The sequence below is a fragment of the Prionailurus viverrinus genome, chromosome E2 (assembly GCF_022837055.1).
Source record: "Prionailurus viverrinus isolate Anna chromosome E2, UM_Priviv_1.0, whole genome shotgun sequence".
NCBI lineage: Eukaryota > Metazoa > Chordata > Mammalia > Carnivora > Felidae > Prionailurus > Prionailurus viverrinus.
This window is the reverse complement of record NC_062575.1, coordinates 4,159,858-4,173,730: the sequence shown is the minus strand read 5'-3', so window position 1 is coordinate 4,173,730 and position 13,873 is coordinate 4,159,858. Positions and strand designations below refer to the sequence as shown.

At 47.2% G+C, this 13,873-nt stretch overlaps 1 protein-coding gene across 1 annotated transcript; it reads left to right on the top strand.

Annotated features, from left to right (window-relative positions):
• The first annotated feature begins 7,502 nt into the window (after nt 1–7,502).
• Nucleotides 7,503–10,659, top strand: LOC125153178 (T-cell-interacting, activating receptor on myeloid cells protein 1-like). The gene is made up of 4 exons (XM_047836081.1): nt 7,503–7,578; nt 7,710–8,000; nt 8,258–8,554; nt 9,771–10,659. The coding sequence occupies exons 1-4, from the start codon at nt 7,503–7,505 to the stop codon at nt 9,911–9,913; spliced, it is 807 nt and encodes a 268-aa protein (XP_047692037.1). The 3' UTR covers nt 9,914–10,659.
• The last annotated feature ends 3,214 nt before the right edge of the window (nt 10,660–13,873 follow it).

Genomic DNA, 13,873 nt, shown 5'->3' with positions numbered 1-13,873 from the left:
TGTCAGCACAGAGCCCGACATGGGGCTCAATCCCACAAATCCCACTTGGATTGAAAGTATTGGAGTAATTAAGATTGGAAGGGAAGACTTCGGAAATGGAGAAAAGCCCCAACCCTGGAGCACTCCATGTCTACTAAAAACAGCTTGTTTGATACTTATATGCCCTCTGATTCAACCTCAACCTTGTCCTGCAACTATTTTTTAAGTACAATTTTTCAGAGGTTAAGTTTCCAACAAAACACCAGTGGAAAGTGAGTTCTGATTTTCATTAAGATTTGAAATCACTCAAGGGGCGCCTGGGTGGCGCAGTCAGTTAAGCGTCCGACTTCAGCCAGGTCATGATCTCGCGGTCCGTGAGTTCGAGCCCCGCGTCAGGCTCTGGGCTGATGGCTCAGAGCCTGGAGCCTGTTTCCGATTCTGTGTCTCCCTCTCTCTCTGCCCCTCCCCCATTCATGCTCTGTGTCTCTCTGTCCCAAAAATAAATAAACGTTGAAAAAAAAATTTAAAGATTTGAAATCACCCAGGTTCAACCCTAACTAGTAATAAGAATGTGTGAATGCACATGTGTACACATGCTCTCCATATTTCCCAGATCTACTTATTTCTGTCCAGCCCTTTCTGCATTCAGATGGGGTGACTTGGCTCTTTCATCTTCCTGCTGAGAACAATGTGCTAGCCCTCACACATTCTTCTGGTGGAAATGGAAGATGTACTAGGGGCCGAATCAAAATATGCCATGCCCCTGAGGACCTGGGCTGGAGCTACAATATTACCACTTGCACTTTATCCTCTTGACCAAAGCAAATAACATGGTGAACCCATAGTCAAAGGGCTTTAATGAAATCTATTGCACTATGACTTCTTGGCCACAGTTATTCATATCCATCCCATGTACAAAATATGCTCATCTCCATCCCAGAACCTGCTCCCCTAAATCTTCATCCAATAATGGCATTAGTCTTCAAATCTAGGATCTATTGATCATTATCAAGTCTATATGTGGCTCCTTTTGATCCAGGATACATGCACTAAAAAGACAAATTAGCTGTCCCATACATCTTCCATATAATAGCAAAACAGAAGTGGGATAACCACAGCACTCCCACGTGAAAAGGCTTCTTCCCTGTGGGAAACATCAGCAGTCACTGGTTCATAGCAATTGCAAAATCACTCTGGGCAAACGCTGCAAGATGCCACAATTCTGGGGATGGAAATGTTCCTTCATAAAGTTTCAGTTCTATTCTCTGAGAAGGGCTTCTCAGCCCACTGTTCTTCACAGCTCTTGGTTCCTCCCTCTGAGTTATCTTTATTTTATCAACCCTCCTCTCCACTTCTGAAGAGGACCCTGGAGAATATGACCCTCTTGATGGATGGTACGATTTCTCAGCTCGCTTTCTGCCCAAAGAAAATTGAGCCTTCAAGTCTTTGTGTAATTTCCTTTTTCTTTTTCTTTTTAATGTTTATTTATTTTTGAGAGAGAGAGAGAGAGAGAGCAAGCAAGGGAGGGCCAGAGAGAGAGGGAGACACAGAATCTGAACCAGGCTCTAGGCTCTGAGCTGTCAGCACAGAGCCCAACATAGGGATCAAACTCACAAACCGTGAGATCCTGACCTTAGCCAAAGTTGGACGCTTAACCGACTGAGCCACCCAGGCACCCCTTTGTGTAATTTCTTTAAGTAGTGCTGGGAGCAATTTTGCCAGCGTAGCTCTCAAAAATGTTGTGGCTTTCTATCCATCTGACACCAACCCATCCCATATGGTAGAACATACAGCCACCATTCTTTTTGAGACATAATTCTCTCTGTACGTTTAACGATAGTGTTTTGGGCAAACCAGGATCCTGCAGGTACACTTTGTTAAGCTTTCTCCAAGAAATCTTCTGTCCAACTAGACAATGTACTTGATATCACCTTAGTCTTCCTAAAGGCCTTAACAAAAAAAGTTTCAAGACAACTTCTTCACTTTCCTGAAAGATTTCATGTACACAGAAATCACGAGTGGTCCATGGAGATTTGTGTCTGCTATGTCACAGAGGAGCTAGAGAAGGAGTTTTATATCACACTCCCCACTGTTGATTTTCTCCCATTTTTTCCCCACTGCACATGTCCCTGGTTTCTATGATGTCATTCATCTAGATTCCATCTTTAGCCCCACTCTGAATTTGTTAACTCATTTTTATACAGAACAGTTCAGATCATCTACCAATTGACCCTTTGCACCTTCATACCCAAACCTACCACTGCACTCAGCAAAGGTGTTAATTTTATTTATTTTTAAAACAATTTGTAGTGTTTATTTTTGAGAGAGAGAGAGAGAGAGCGAGAGACAGAGAGACACAGCATGAGTGGGGTAGGGGCAGAGAGAGAGGCAGACACAGAATCTGAAACAGGCTCCAGGCTCCGAGCTGTTAGCACAGAGCCCAACACAGGACTCGAACCTACGAACTATGAGATCATGACCTAGGCTGAAGTCAGACGCTTAACCGACTGAGCCACCCAGGTGCTCTGAAGATCTTCATTTTAAAAGGCTCACGTACTTTAGAAATGTTTGGGGGTAATATATATTTACGTGTGTGTACACACACACACACACACACACACGTGTATGTATATCCTATACTGTTATCTTATTTTGTCACAAACCAATACATTTTATTTTTTTCAACGTTTTTTATTTATTTTTGGGACAGAGAGAGACAGAGCATGAATGGGGGAGGGGCAGAGAGAGAGGGAGACACAGAATCGGAAGCAGGCTCCAGGCTTCGAGCCATCAGCCCAGAGCCCGACGCGGGGCTCGAACTCACGGACCGCGAGATCGTGACCTGGGTGAAGTCGGACGCCCAACCGACTGCGCCACCCAGGCGCCCCACAAACCAATACATTTTAAAGAGTGTTCCATGCCAATGAGTACTTTCTCACAACATGACCATAAATTGCTTCCACAGCGTGATTTATTTATAGAATTTTTTTAGAATTTTGAGTCTTTTATTTGTTTATACATATTTGTATACATTATCATATCTTGCTGGAAAATTGAAATTTTATTTGTATACTCCACAATGTGACTCAAATTGATGCATAGTGTTCCCCTCTATGGAAGTAAGTACTTATTTGTACCTAACCAATTTCCTACTTTTTCACATTTATATTGCTTCCAATTCACTTGCTAATATAAACATAGTTAAAATGAGCAACTTGTAAATCTTTTGGACAACTTTAATTATTCCTCAGGGCAAACTACTGGGATTTAAACTTCCAGGTGAAAGACTATAAATGTTTTGTGTAGTGGTGGCGGAAGGCAGATAAGCTTCATAAGCTAGTTGCCATTTAGTAAAGAACATTGATTTATCATCCTAAAAACTGATTATGTGCATGTATATTTTCCTAAATTCTATTCAACATTACATATTAGCATTAAAAACTTTTGGGGGCACCTGGGTGGCTCAGTTGGTTAAATGTCCAACTTCGGCTCAGGTCATGATCTCACAGTTTGTGAGTTCTAGCCCCACGTCCGGCTCTGTGCTGACAGCTCAGAGCCTGGAGCCTGCTTCGGATTCTGTCTCATTCTCTCTCTGCCCCTCCCCAACTTGGGCCCTGTCTCTCAAAAAGAAATAAATGTAAAAAAAAATTTTTTTTAATTTTTGTCAAAAAGATAGAGTGAGGGGCGCCTGGGTGGCGCAGTCGGTTAAGCGTCCGACTTCAGCCAGGTCACGATCTCACGGTCCGTGAGTTCGAGCCCCACATCAGGCTCTGGGCTGATGGCTCAGAGCCTGGAGCCTGCTTCCGATTCTGTGTCTCCCTCTCTCTCTGGCCCTCCCCCGTTCATGCTCTGTCTCTCTCTGTCCCAAAAAATAAATAAACGTTGAAAAAAAAATTAAAAAAAAAAAAAAAAGAGTAAAAAAAAAAAAAGATAGAGTGAATGGCATCTTATTTACCTTCTCCTGGTTTGATTGCTTGGAATAGCAAATGGCTTTCTTTTCTTTCTTTGGGCTTGTGTGGGTTTTGTTTGTTTGTTTTGGTTTGGTTTTTTTCCATGTGGAATGCAGTTACTGAGAGAGATGTGTTACAAGATAAAGTGATTATATGTTTATTTCTTTATGGTATCGACAATTCTTTTATGGATTTTTGTGTCTATGTTAGTAGGTGCATACAAAGTTAGAATTATTATGTATTTCCCTTGAATTGACTATTTTATCATTAGGAAATATTCCTCTTCATATCTAATGCTATTTCTTGCCAAAAAATCCACCAGTAGAGCCATTTCATCTTTCTTTTTCTGGTTATATGTTATATATTTCTGTGGGGGGTTTTTTGGGCTTTCAACTTATCTTTGCATATACTTAAAGTGTTTGTCTTTAAAAAACAGCATATATTTAGGTTTTTAAGAAACACCCAGTCTAATAGTCTTTCAATTGAATTTTTGGGCCCATTTACATTTAATGTAATTACTTATTCACAGAATATAAGTTTATCATCTTGCTAGTCCTTCTATTTGTGCGTCTCTTTTATGTTTCCTCATTTCCAAAGCCTTTGTTTTAAAAACAATTATGGTTATTTTTTAAAGTTTATTTATTTATTTTTGAGAGAGAGAGAGAGCACAAATAGGGGAAGGGCAGAGAGAGAAGGAGAGAGAGAATCGTAAGCAGGCTCTGTGCTCAGTGTGGAGCCCGACTTGGGACTTGATCTCATGAACCATGAGATCATGACCTGAGCCGAAATCAAGAGTCAGATGCTTAGCCAAGTGAGCCACCCAGACACCCCTAGTGTTATTTTTTTCTTATTGTTATTTTTAATAGGCCATTTTAACTCCCCCCACCTTATTTTTTTTTTTTACCTCTGTTTTTTATTCATTTCTTTTAGTGATTACCCTATGGCTTGGCAACATGTATGTTTGACTTACTAATAGCTATGTCAAAAAAAATCTTTACACAGTATAACTCTCCAGACTAAATTTGTTTTCAAATGCATGAATCATGGTCTTTTTTGTTTTTTAAAGTAAGCTCTACACCCAATATGAGGCTCAAATTCACAACCTTGAGATCAAGAGTTGTAATGACCCACCAACTGAGCCAGCCAGCCAGACACCCCCATGAACCATCGGTCTTGCTCCATTTCTGCACATTGACCTCAGAGAAACACCTCATCTGTTAACAGTCATTCAAAAATAGTCACTAACACCAATTCCTTCATTCACTTCCAAAGTCCAGTATCTTCCCTATAGGCCAGAGAAGCTCTAGTGGTCGCTGCACCAGCCTGTTTCCATCTCCTCAGGGGCATTGTTTGGGTCCTGGTTTCCAGCAGCTCTTGCTCTTGTAAGTGGGTTTGAATTTGTGTACTGAATTCACCATGTTCAGGTAAAGACTTTGCATGAATTATGATCTCATGGAGCATTTTATTCCGTCTTGTTTCCTGAATGTGGGTGGGACACAAAATGTGTAGGTCACATGAGAGGAAGGAAAGGAAGGGTTGGCCAAAGATGTCACCACCCACATGCAGCTTACCTCCCTGTCGTGGTTGAGATAGGAGAAGGGCCCTTAGAGCAGACTGAAGGGCCACTATGATCTCTGAATTCTTTTGCCTCCTCTGCCTTGGTAAGTTTCTTGGGCTTGTATACTGGGATTAGAGGTGGGGGCGGCTGGAAAGAAATGTGACCACCTGCTTGTCTTTACTGATTGCTTCATATGTGTTAGGTACCTTGCAGAGGCTTTAGGTACATCAAATGTTTTCTAGTATGCAAGTCCTTACATACCACATCCATGGTCTATCCTGTAGGCCTACCTCATCCCTATTTATTTAAAATCTTACTGGTTCAATATCTTTATTTTAAACAAGTACATTCATTTGAAGACGGAAACTTTATGCCAACTGCTTAAATAAAAAAATTTGAGGGTGCCTGGTGGCTCAGTCAGTGAAGCCTCTGACTTCGGCTCAGGTCATGATCTTGCGGTTCGTGGGCTCAAGCCCCATGTCGGGCTCTGTGCTAACAGCTCAGAGCCTGGAGCCTGCTTGGGATTCTGTGTTTCTTTCTCTCTCTGCCCCTCCCCTGCTCATGCTCTGTCTCTCTCTCTCTCTCAAAATTAAGCATTAAAAATTTTTTTAAATATGGGGCGCCTGGGTGGCCCAGTCGGTTAAGCGTCCGACTTTGGCTCAGGTCATGATCTCACGGTCCATGAGTTCGAGCCCCGCGTCGGGCTCTGTGCTGACCGCTCAGAGCCTGGAGCCTGTTTCAGATTCTGTGTCTCCCTCTCTCTCTGACCCTCCCCCCCATTCATGCTCTGTCTCTCTCTGTCTCAAAAATAAATAAACGTTAAAAATTTTTTTTTTTAATTTTTTTAAATAAATAAAATTTAAAAGAAAAACCAAGGTCACTACCAAAAACAGGTCAATTTAAACATATATACATTGCAAAGAAGAAGATGATAGGACATTCTAGCCATGCATTGTTGCCCATCACATTTCTGAGCCCATGGCCAGCTCTTCCTTATTACAAAGGGCAACAAGGCAGAGGCGCCTGGGTGGCGCAGTCGGTTAAGCGTCCGACTTCAGCTCAGGTCACGATCTCGCGGTCCGTGAGTTCGAGCCCCGCGTCGGGCTCTGGGCTGATGGCTTGGAGCCTGGAGCCTGTTTCCGATTCTGTGTCTCCCTCTCTCTCTGCCCCGCCCCTGTTCATGCTCTGTCTCTCTCTGTCTCAAAAATAAATAAAACGTTAAAAAAAAAAGGGCAACAAGGCAGAAAAGGTTGATCTCTAGCTTGAAAAATTATTTGTTGTGATCAAAGCAGTGGAAGTGATTTAAAAGGGTAATGCCTTTCCTTTTCAATGCCTTTCCCAGGTATTCAATGCTATAGAATACCATGTCACTGCATTCCCTAAAGTCAGCTCCTAGAGCATCCGTGGTTTGTAATCCACCTTGTGGGAAATACCGTTTCGACCCTCACAAGTAGTCCTGCGTGGTGGGAATTAGGCCCACATTGAGAAATGAGGACTCTGAGATTGACAGCTCAAGGCTCCTGCTCAGGGCCACGCAGAGAATTAGCAGAAAGGTCAACATTCAAACCCAGGCCTGTCCGCCTCCAAAGTCACTGGTTTTTCCACCTGAAAAATCTCTCTGAGCCATGCTTCCATTGGGGCATCTCTTCAGTTGATCAACACGCATCTGTTGAGTCTCAGTACAGTACAGAATGTGTACAGACACTGGGGAAGCTGAGGTGAACAGCCCAGAGCAGCTACCTTCCAGGTGTTCACAGAACAGTGACACTTTGTGTCTCCTGTGGCATGAAGTACATAAACTCTAAAGAATTGAGGGTTTTGTGGATGTTTGTGGAACCAGCAGAAGTCCTGGGGCCATGGCAGGTGAGATTTGCACAGGACACCTTCTGGGGGGAAATGGGGCAGGAGCTGAGGGCAGAGCGGAAGCCAGGGGCCAGTGTGGGGAAATGAGAAACCCAGATGCGTGACCTCCAGGGTCTGGTCTCAGCGGCAGCCCCCTGGGGAGGCCCCTCGGGATGGGGGCTCAGTTTCCACGGACAGATGGTTCTCTTGCAGGGCTGTGCGCTGGCCAAGGAAGCAGGGGGACTGACGGTGAGTGTTCCTTCAATTAAACCCTCCCTCTCCTTCGCTCCAAATTCCCCACATCCCTTCTCTTTCCTTCAAGGGGTTTCCTGACAGCAGGCGAGGGCACCAAATCCTGTCCCCAATCTGCTTCCTTCCAGAGCCCCTTCCCAAGCCCACCCTCAGGGCCTGGCCCAGCTGGGTGGTGCCTCCCAGAAGCAGTGTAAGGCTGCGATGTCAAACCCCGACCAAGAATGTCAACTTTGCTCTCAGGAAGGGAAATATTCTTTTGGATTTTTCACGATCACTGACTTCCAAGAAGGGCCTGGCTGAATTTCACTTCACTGGCCTAAGAAGCAGCCATGCTGGAGACTACACCTGTGAGTGCTACAGACCAGGGGCCCCGGACATAAGATCACCGCCCAGTGAGGTCATCCTGCTGCTGGTGACAGGTGAGGAGCAGGACGGGCCTGGGGGAGGGACCAGAGGAGGGGACAGAGAAGGTGAAGACACACAGCAACAGAATGACTTGGTCAGCCTCATCCAGGGCTTGTCGGGGGGGGGGGGGACCTCCTTCCCGCAGAGTCGAAAGAGGGTGACACCAGGGATCTGTGTCCCACACTCAGCAGGAACCCCCTGCGGGAGAACAAGGGTGAGTGGGGGACACCGGGCTTCTCCCTGTGACCTCAGAGCCCCCCTTCTCTTACAGGAGGTCTCCCTAAACCTTCCCTGCAAGCCCACCAAAGGGGTGTGGTGACCGCAGGAGACGACGTGACCCTGCAGTGCCAGAGGCCAGACAATATTTTCGGGCCCATGAGGTTCGCCCTGCTGAAGGCGGGAGTGGCAGAGCCCATCTGGCTCCGGACCCCAGCCGGCAAGGAGGCGGACTTCTCCCTGCAGACTGTGACAGTCGGTGACGCCGGGAACTACAGCTGTGTCTACTTCCAGACCGGGACTCCTTTCTGGGCCTCACAGCCTAGCGATCGTCTTGAGATCCGGGTGAGAGGTGAGGTTTTGCACCATTTTTCAGAAGTTGGAGAAAGTCAATTCATTTCTTCATCAGCTTGTTTTTATTTTGGCTGTTTTGCTTGCTTTCCCAGTTGGGTGGACCCATCACTGACTTACAACACTATCAGTTTAAGGTGAACGACGTGCTCTTTTTTCTACCTGGAGAGCGTCGCTTCTGTTCCTTTCTGATTCTTCTTTCTCTTCTGATTTTACCGTCATCTCCTTCTCACACCTGCCCTTTCCTAACCTCGAGTCTTTGGCCTTTGTTGTTCTGTATTCCTGGAGAATTGCTCAAGTTGTTCTTGCAAACGATCCATCCCGCCAACCGTCAGCGTCCCTTCCCCTACCCTTTGTGTCTCTTAGACTTGTGGGTCGTCCCGGTGATGGCAGCCTCATGGCTTGCGGTCTCGTTCTTAGTGCGCGCTGCTGCCCTGGCCGCCAGGTTCTGGGTCACCCGTGGAGGATCTTCCACAACCATCTTGTGTGTCTGGCCAGAATGTTGCTTCCTTGGATGCCACACCCCGTGCTTCCGTGGCACCGTAGACGTGTGCATGTGAGCCGTGGTGGCCCATCGCCCTCTGGTTGGAAAGCAGGGACCGTGCAGCCAGCACAGACAGGTGCAGAGGGCACCCTGGGCTCCGCGACGTCACCAGGGGTTCCTCCCACGGACTCTGGGCCCTGAGCCCAGGTCCTCATTAGGAGCCAAGGCCAACACTGAGCCCTAGCTCTTCTTGGGCGCGGTGGGGATGAAATGCACAGTGCTCTCGGTGCTTAGCTACTGGACTTGAATATTCTTGAGCTCACGGCTGCCTGAAGTCTTTGCCGTGAGGAGGGGGTGCACAGACACCCACCGAATCATTTCCCAGCTCGGGGCAGCATCTTTGGGTTTTGGTCTTGCTCCTAAGCCCGATTCCTAATATCAGGAGGGAGAAGGGAAAAGGGACACGTGGGAGGGTCAAAAGATATGAAGAGCCAATAAATGAAGGAAGAGAGACCGAGCAGAGAGAAGACAAAGGACAGAAGACCAAGGAAGACCCACTAGAACCCTCACGAAATCCCACGTTGGGTTTTCAGTGATTACAACTTCAGGGCGGCCACAGCTGACCACTGGCCAGGGCACACAAGTGGGTGCAGGAGCGTCCCGTTGGGCAGATCCATGTGGGAAGGATGGACGCTCCTCTACTGGCTGGTGCTGACGCTCTCCTCTCTCCCAGTCCCCCCAGGTGCCATATCCAGGAACTACACCATGGGCAACCTCATCCGCCTGGGTCTGGCTGCCCTAGTTGTGGTTATTATGGGCGCTCTCCTGCTGGAAGCCTGGTGCAGCCAGAAGGAGTCTCCACGTGGATCCACGTAGAACAACTGAGCACTTGTCTTGTTCACGGGCTGGTATAGTGACACGGGGTTCTCTGAACACCAAACTCCACCATGGGGACATGCTGTTTCTCATCATGGGCCCAAATGATACTTTGGGTGGGATATTTCTTCAGCATGTGGGACTGTCCTGTTCCTTGTGGGAACATTCAGCACCATTTCTTTTTCTCATTAAAGAGCAGCTGAAGCCCCAGTCGTTGTGGGACAAGATAATGAGTGCTATCAGGACCTTTCCCAACATTCCTAGATACGGAGGATGGGTGGTGGGGTGGTGTTCCCTCGGTGGAGAACCTGTGTTAGGAGGCCAGGAGAAATATTTCCTCTTTTCCTTACTCCCTGTCCTCAGGTCTGTCCTTGCATGCATTGGCTCCACAGTTACCATGGGGAATGAAGAGTCCTTGATCAAGTTACCAGCTTGTGTGAGATTATACTGGTTCTCTTCCCTCCTGGGACAGAAGGCACACCATGGGGGGAGGTCTGGGAAGTTTGCAGATGAGATGAGATCTCACTCATCTCCTGACAATATCAAAGACACAAAGTGGCCCCTATGTCTCCTAAGAGTGACACCTGGGATAAAGTGACCAGGAACTGTCCCCAATATTAAAGGCTTCTTGGTGCTTAGGATGAGATAAATTTAGAATCATTTGGTTGTAATTTTTTTGCATGTCAAAATCAAAATTAATAAAATGTATGGCACCAGCTGTCTTTCACTAGTACTAGGATATGGAAAAGGTAGACTTTAACCAAAAAAATTCTACAATTAGTTAACTGTGACACAGCATTCAGCAACGTTCTAGGAAAAGCATCATGACTTCTAGGTGTTCCATTAGCTGACAAACTGGAGAATAAATATCCTTTACTTAACTGTGATCTTGTTTTCTGAAATCAAGAGCTAAGAGCAGGTGGTCTGGCAAGGGATTTTTTTTTTTTATGTTCATTTATTTTGGGGGGCGGGGTGGGGAAGGGCCGAGAGAGAGGGAGACACAGAATATGAAGAAGGGTCCAGGCTCTGAGCTGTAGCACAAAGCCTGAAACGGGGCTTGAACTCACAAACGGTGAAATCACGACCTGTGCCGAAGTCAGACGCTTAACCAACTGAGCCACCCAGGTGCCCCAGAGGATTTTCTGATGTGTGAGTTTATGTATAAGTCATTGAAAGACATCAAAACTGCTCTCAGAAATCGTCCATTGCTCTCAGGACCAAGTCCTAAAGCATCAACGTGCTCCTTTAAGTCAAGAAAGATTTGGGTCCACTTCCCTTGGGATTTGGGGGACATTAAAAATGCGATAAATGCCGAAACAGTTTACAAACACAGGCCACAAGGTCGAGAACCTGGAAACAAACGGGGAGATGCCTCTTTTATTTAAGCCTCAAGACGCATCTCCCTGCCTGTGCTGAGAGTCTCCCCGGGAGGGAAACTCGAAAGAGGAGTGCAACCTTCAAACAGCACTTTTTTTTTTTTTTTTTTTTGGTCATTTTTTTCCCCCTTCCCTCCTACCTTCCAAGTTCATCTTCCTGCTTAAACTCGAGTGGGCACGAGCTCACCTACCAATCCCAGCAAGGAGCTGAGCACAGAGCAAGCGCTCAATGGTGCAGGTGAAGCAAACGGACTGGTCCCCTACCCTACAGATTCCCAGAGGGGATGACGGATCCGTAGGCCCCGCCCTGGGGACTACAAGTCCCCGCGGCTCCTGCGGGCCTGGCCCCCGTGCCCGGGGTGGGGGTCAGGGGGCGCGCAGGGTTTTTCCTCCCAGCGGGCTCCAGCCGGACAAAATGCTGGAGCCTCTCGCGGCGCAGGGTCGGGGCCGCACGTTGCCCGGGACGCACCGCGCACTGTTGCTAAGCGTGGGCGGGACGGTGAGCAGGGCGCCGAGGGCGCCTGCGGCCCGCGCGCTCCGCACCTGCGCTCCCACCTCCGGGACGTCCGAGCGTGCGCGCCGCGTGCGCCTTCGGGAAGCTTCGGTGCGCGCCGTCCGCGCCCTGGCACCGCACGCGTCTGTGCTGGAGAGGCGTGGGAGCGGCGTGGGCGCGCCCCTCGCGTCCTGGTGTGAAGGAGCGGTGGCCCCACGGGTGAGTAGCGGCCGCGAGCTCCCCCGCGCCGCCCGAGGAGGGCGCTTTCCCAGGAGGACGCCTCCGAGTCCGGCCCTGGAGAGCGCTGCTCGCGGCCTAGGGGGCGCCCCGTAGCCCCAGGCGGGTGGGCCGGGGGCACCCGCGGGACCCTCCTTCGCCCCTGCCTCGCAGGGGAAGGGGGGTTCCGGGACTTCAGGCGCTCAGGGGGTGCATCCCAAAGAGCGCCCTAAGTATGTAAGTCGGACGCCCAACCCACTGAGCCACCCAGGCGCGCCCCTTAACACTTTAGATTCTTAAAGTGGGGCATGCCAGACCTTTTATTATTATTATTGGATAAATTTGACTCGTAGGGGTACCCGGGTGGCTCAGTCAGTTAAGCCTCCGACCTGACCTGGGCTCAGGTCATGATCTCACGGTTCGTGGGTTCGAGCCCTGCATGGGGCTCTGTGCTGAGAGCTCAGAGCCTGGAGCCTGCTTTGTCCAGATTCTGTCTCCCTCTCTCTCTTGCTCTCCCCTGCTCACGTTCTCTCTCTCTCTCTCTCTCTCTCTCTCTCTCTCTCTCTCTCTCTCTCTCAAAAATAAACATTAAAAAAAATGACCTGTAGCATTGTGTAAAATTATAGCGTATAGCTATCATTTTGACATTTATATGTTGTTAACATGATTGTAGCGCTATTTATTACATCGTGTAATTATAGTACAGTATTATCGTCTATATTCATTATGCCGAGCATTAGATCTTTGGTTTATTCCCTGCTCGTTACAAGTTTGTACTCTGAACCAGCCTCGTCTAATCCCTGAATCCCCTGCTAATCACCATTTACTCTCTGAGTTTTTTTTTATGGGTTTGACTTTTTTTAGATTCCACATATGAGTGATAGCACAGTACCTGTCTTTCTGTCTGACTTATCTCACTTAGCGTGATGTGCTCAGTGTCTATCCACGTTGTAAATGGCAAGGATATCTTCCCTTAATATTCCGTGGTGTGTGCATACTCCACCTTTTTTTTTTTTTTTAAGATTTTATTTTCAATTAATCTCTATACCCCATGTGGGGCTAGAATTCACAACTCTGAGATCAACAGTCGCACACTTCACCAACTGAGTCAGCCAAGTGCCCGTATACTACATCTTTTTATCCGTCCATCCATTGATAGGCATTGGTTGTTTCCGTATCTTGGCTCTTGTGAGTAATGCTTCGATAAACATGGGTGTGCAGAGGTCTCCTTGAAATCCTGTTTCATTTCATTTGGGGATCTTCCCAGAAGTGAAATTGCTGGGTCATACAGAGTTCTATTTTTAATTTTTTGAGGAATCTCCATATTATTTTCCATAGTGGTTGGACCAGTTTGCATCTCCACTGCAGTGAACAAGGGTTTGTTTTTGGTTTTACTTTTCACCACATCATCACCAACACTTTTTGTCTTGTCTTTTTTTTTTTTAAGTTTATTTATTTTGAGAGAGAGAAAGAGCACGTGTGTGTGTGTGCATGCCCCAATAGGAGAGAGGCAGAGAGAGAATCCCAAGCAGGCTCCGCACTGTCAGTGCAGAGCCTGATGCAGGACTTGATCCCACAAACAGGGAGATCATGACCTGAGCTGAAATTAAGAGTAGGACACGTAACCAACTGAGACACCCAGGCACCCCTCTTCTTCATGAGAGCCATTCTGACAGGTGTGAGGTGATATCTCATTGTGGTCTTAGTTTGCATTTTCCTGATGATTAGTGACATTGAACATCTTCTCATGTACCTGTTGGCCAAATGGATGTCCTCTTTGGAGAAATGTCAGTTACTTTTTCGGCCCATGTTTTAATTGGATGGTTTTTGTTATTGTTGTTACTAGATTGTGTGAATTCTTTATATATTTTGCAT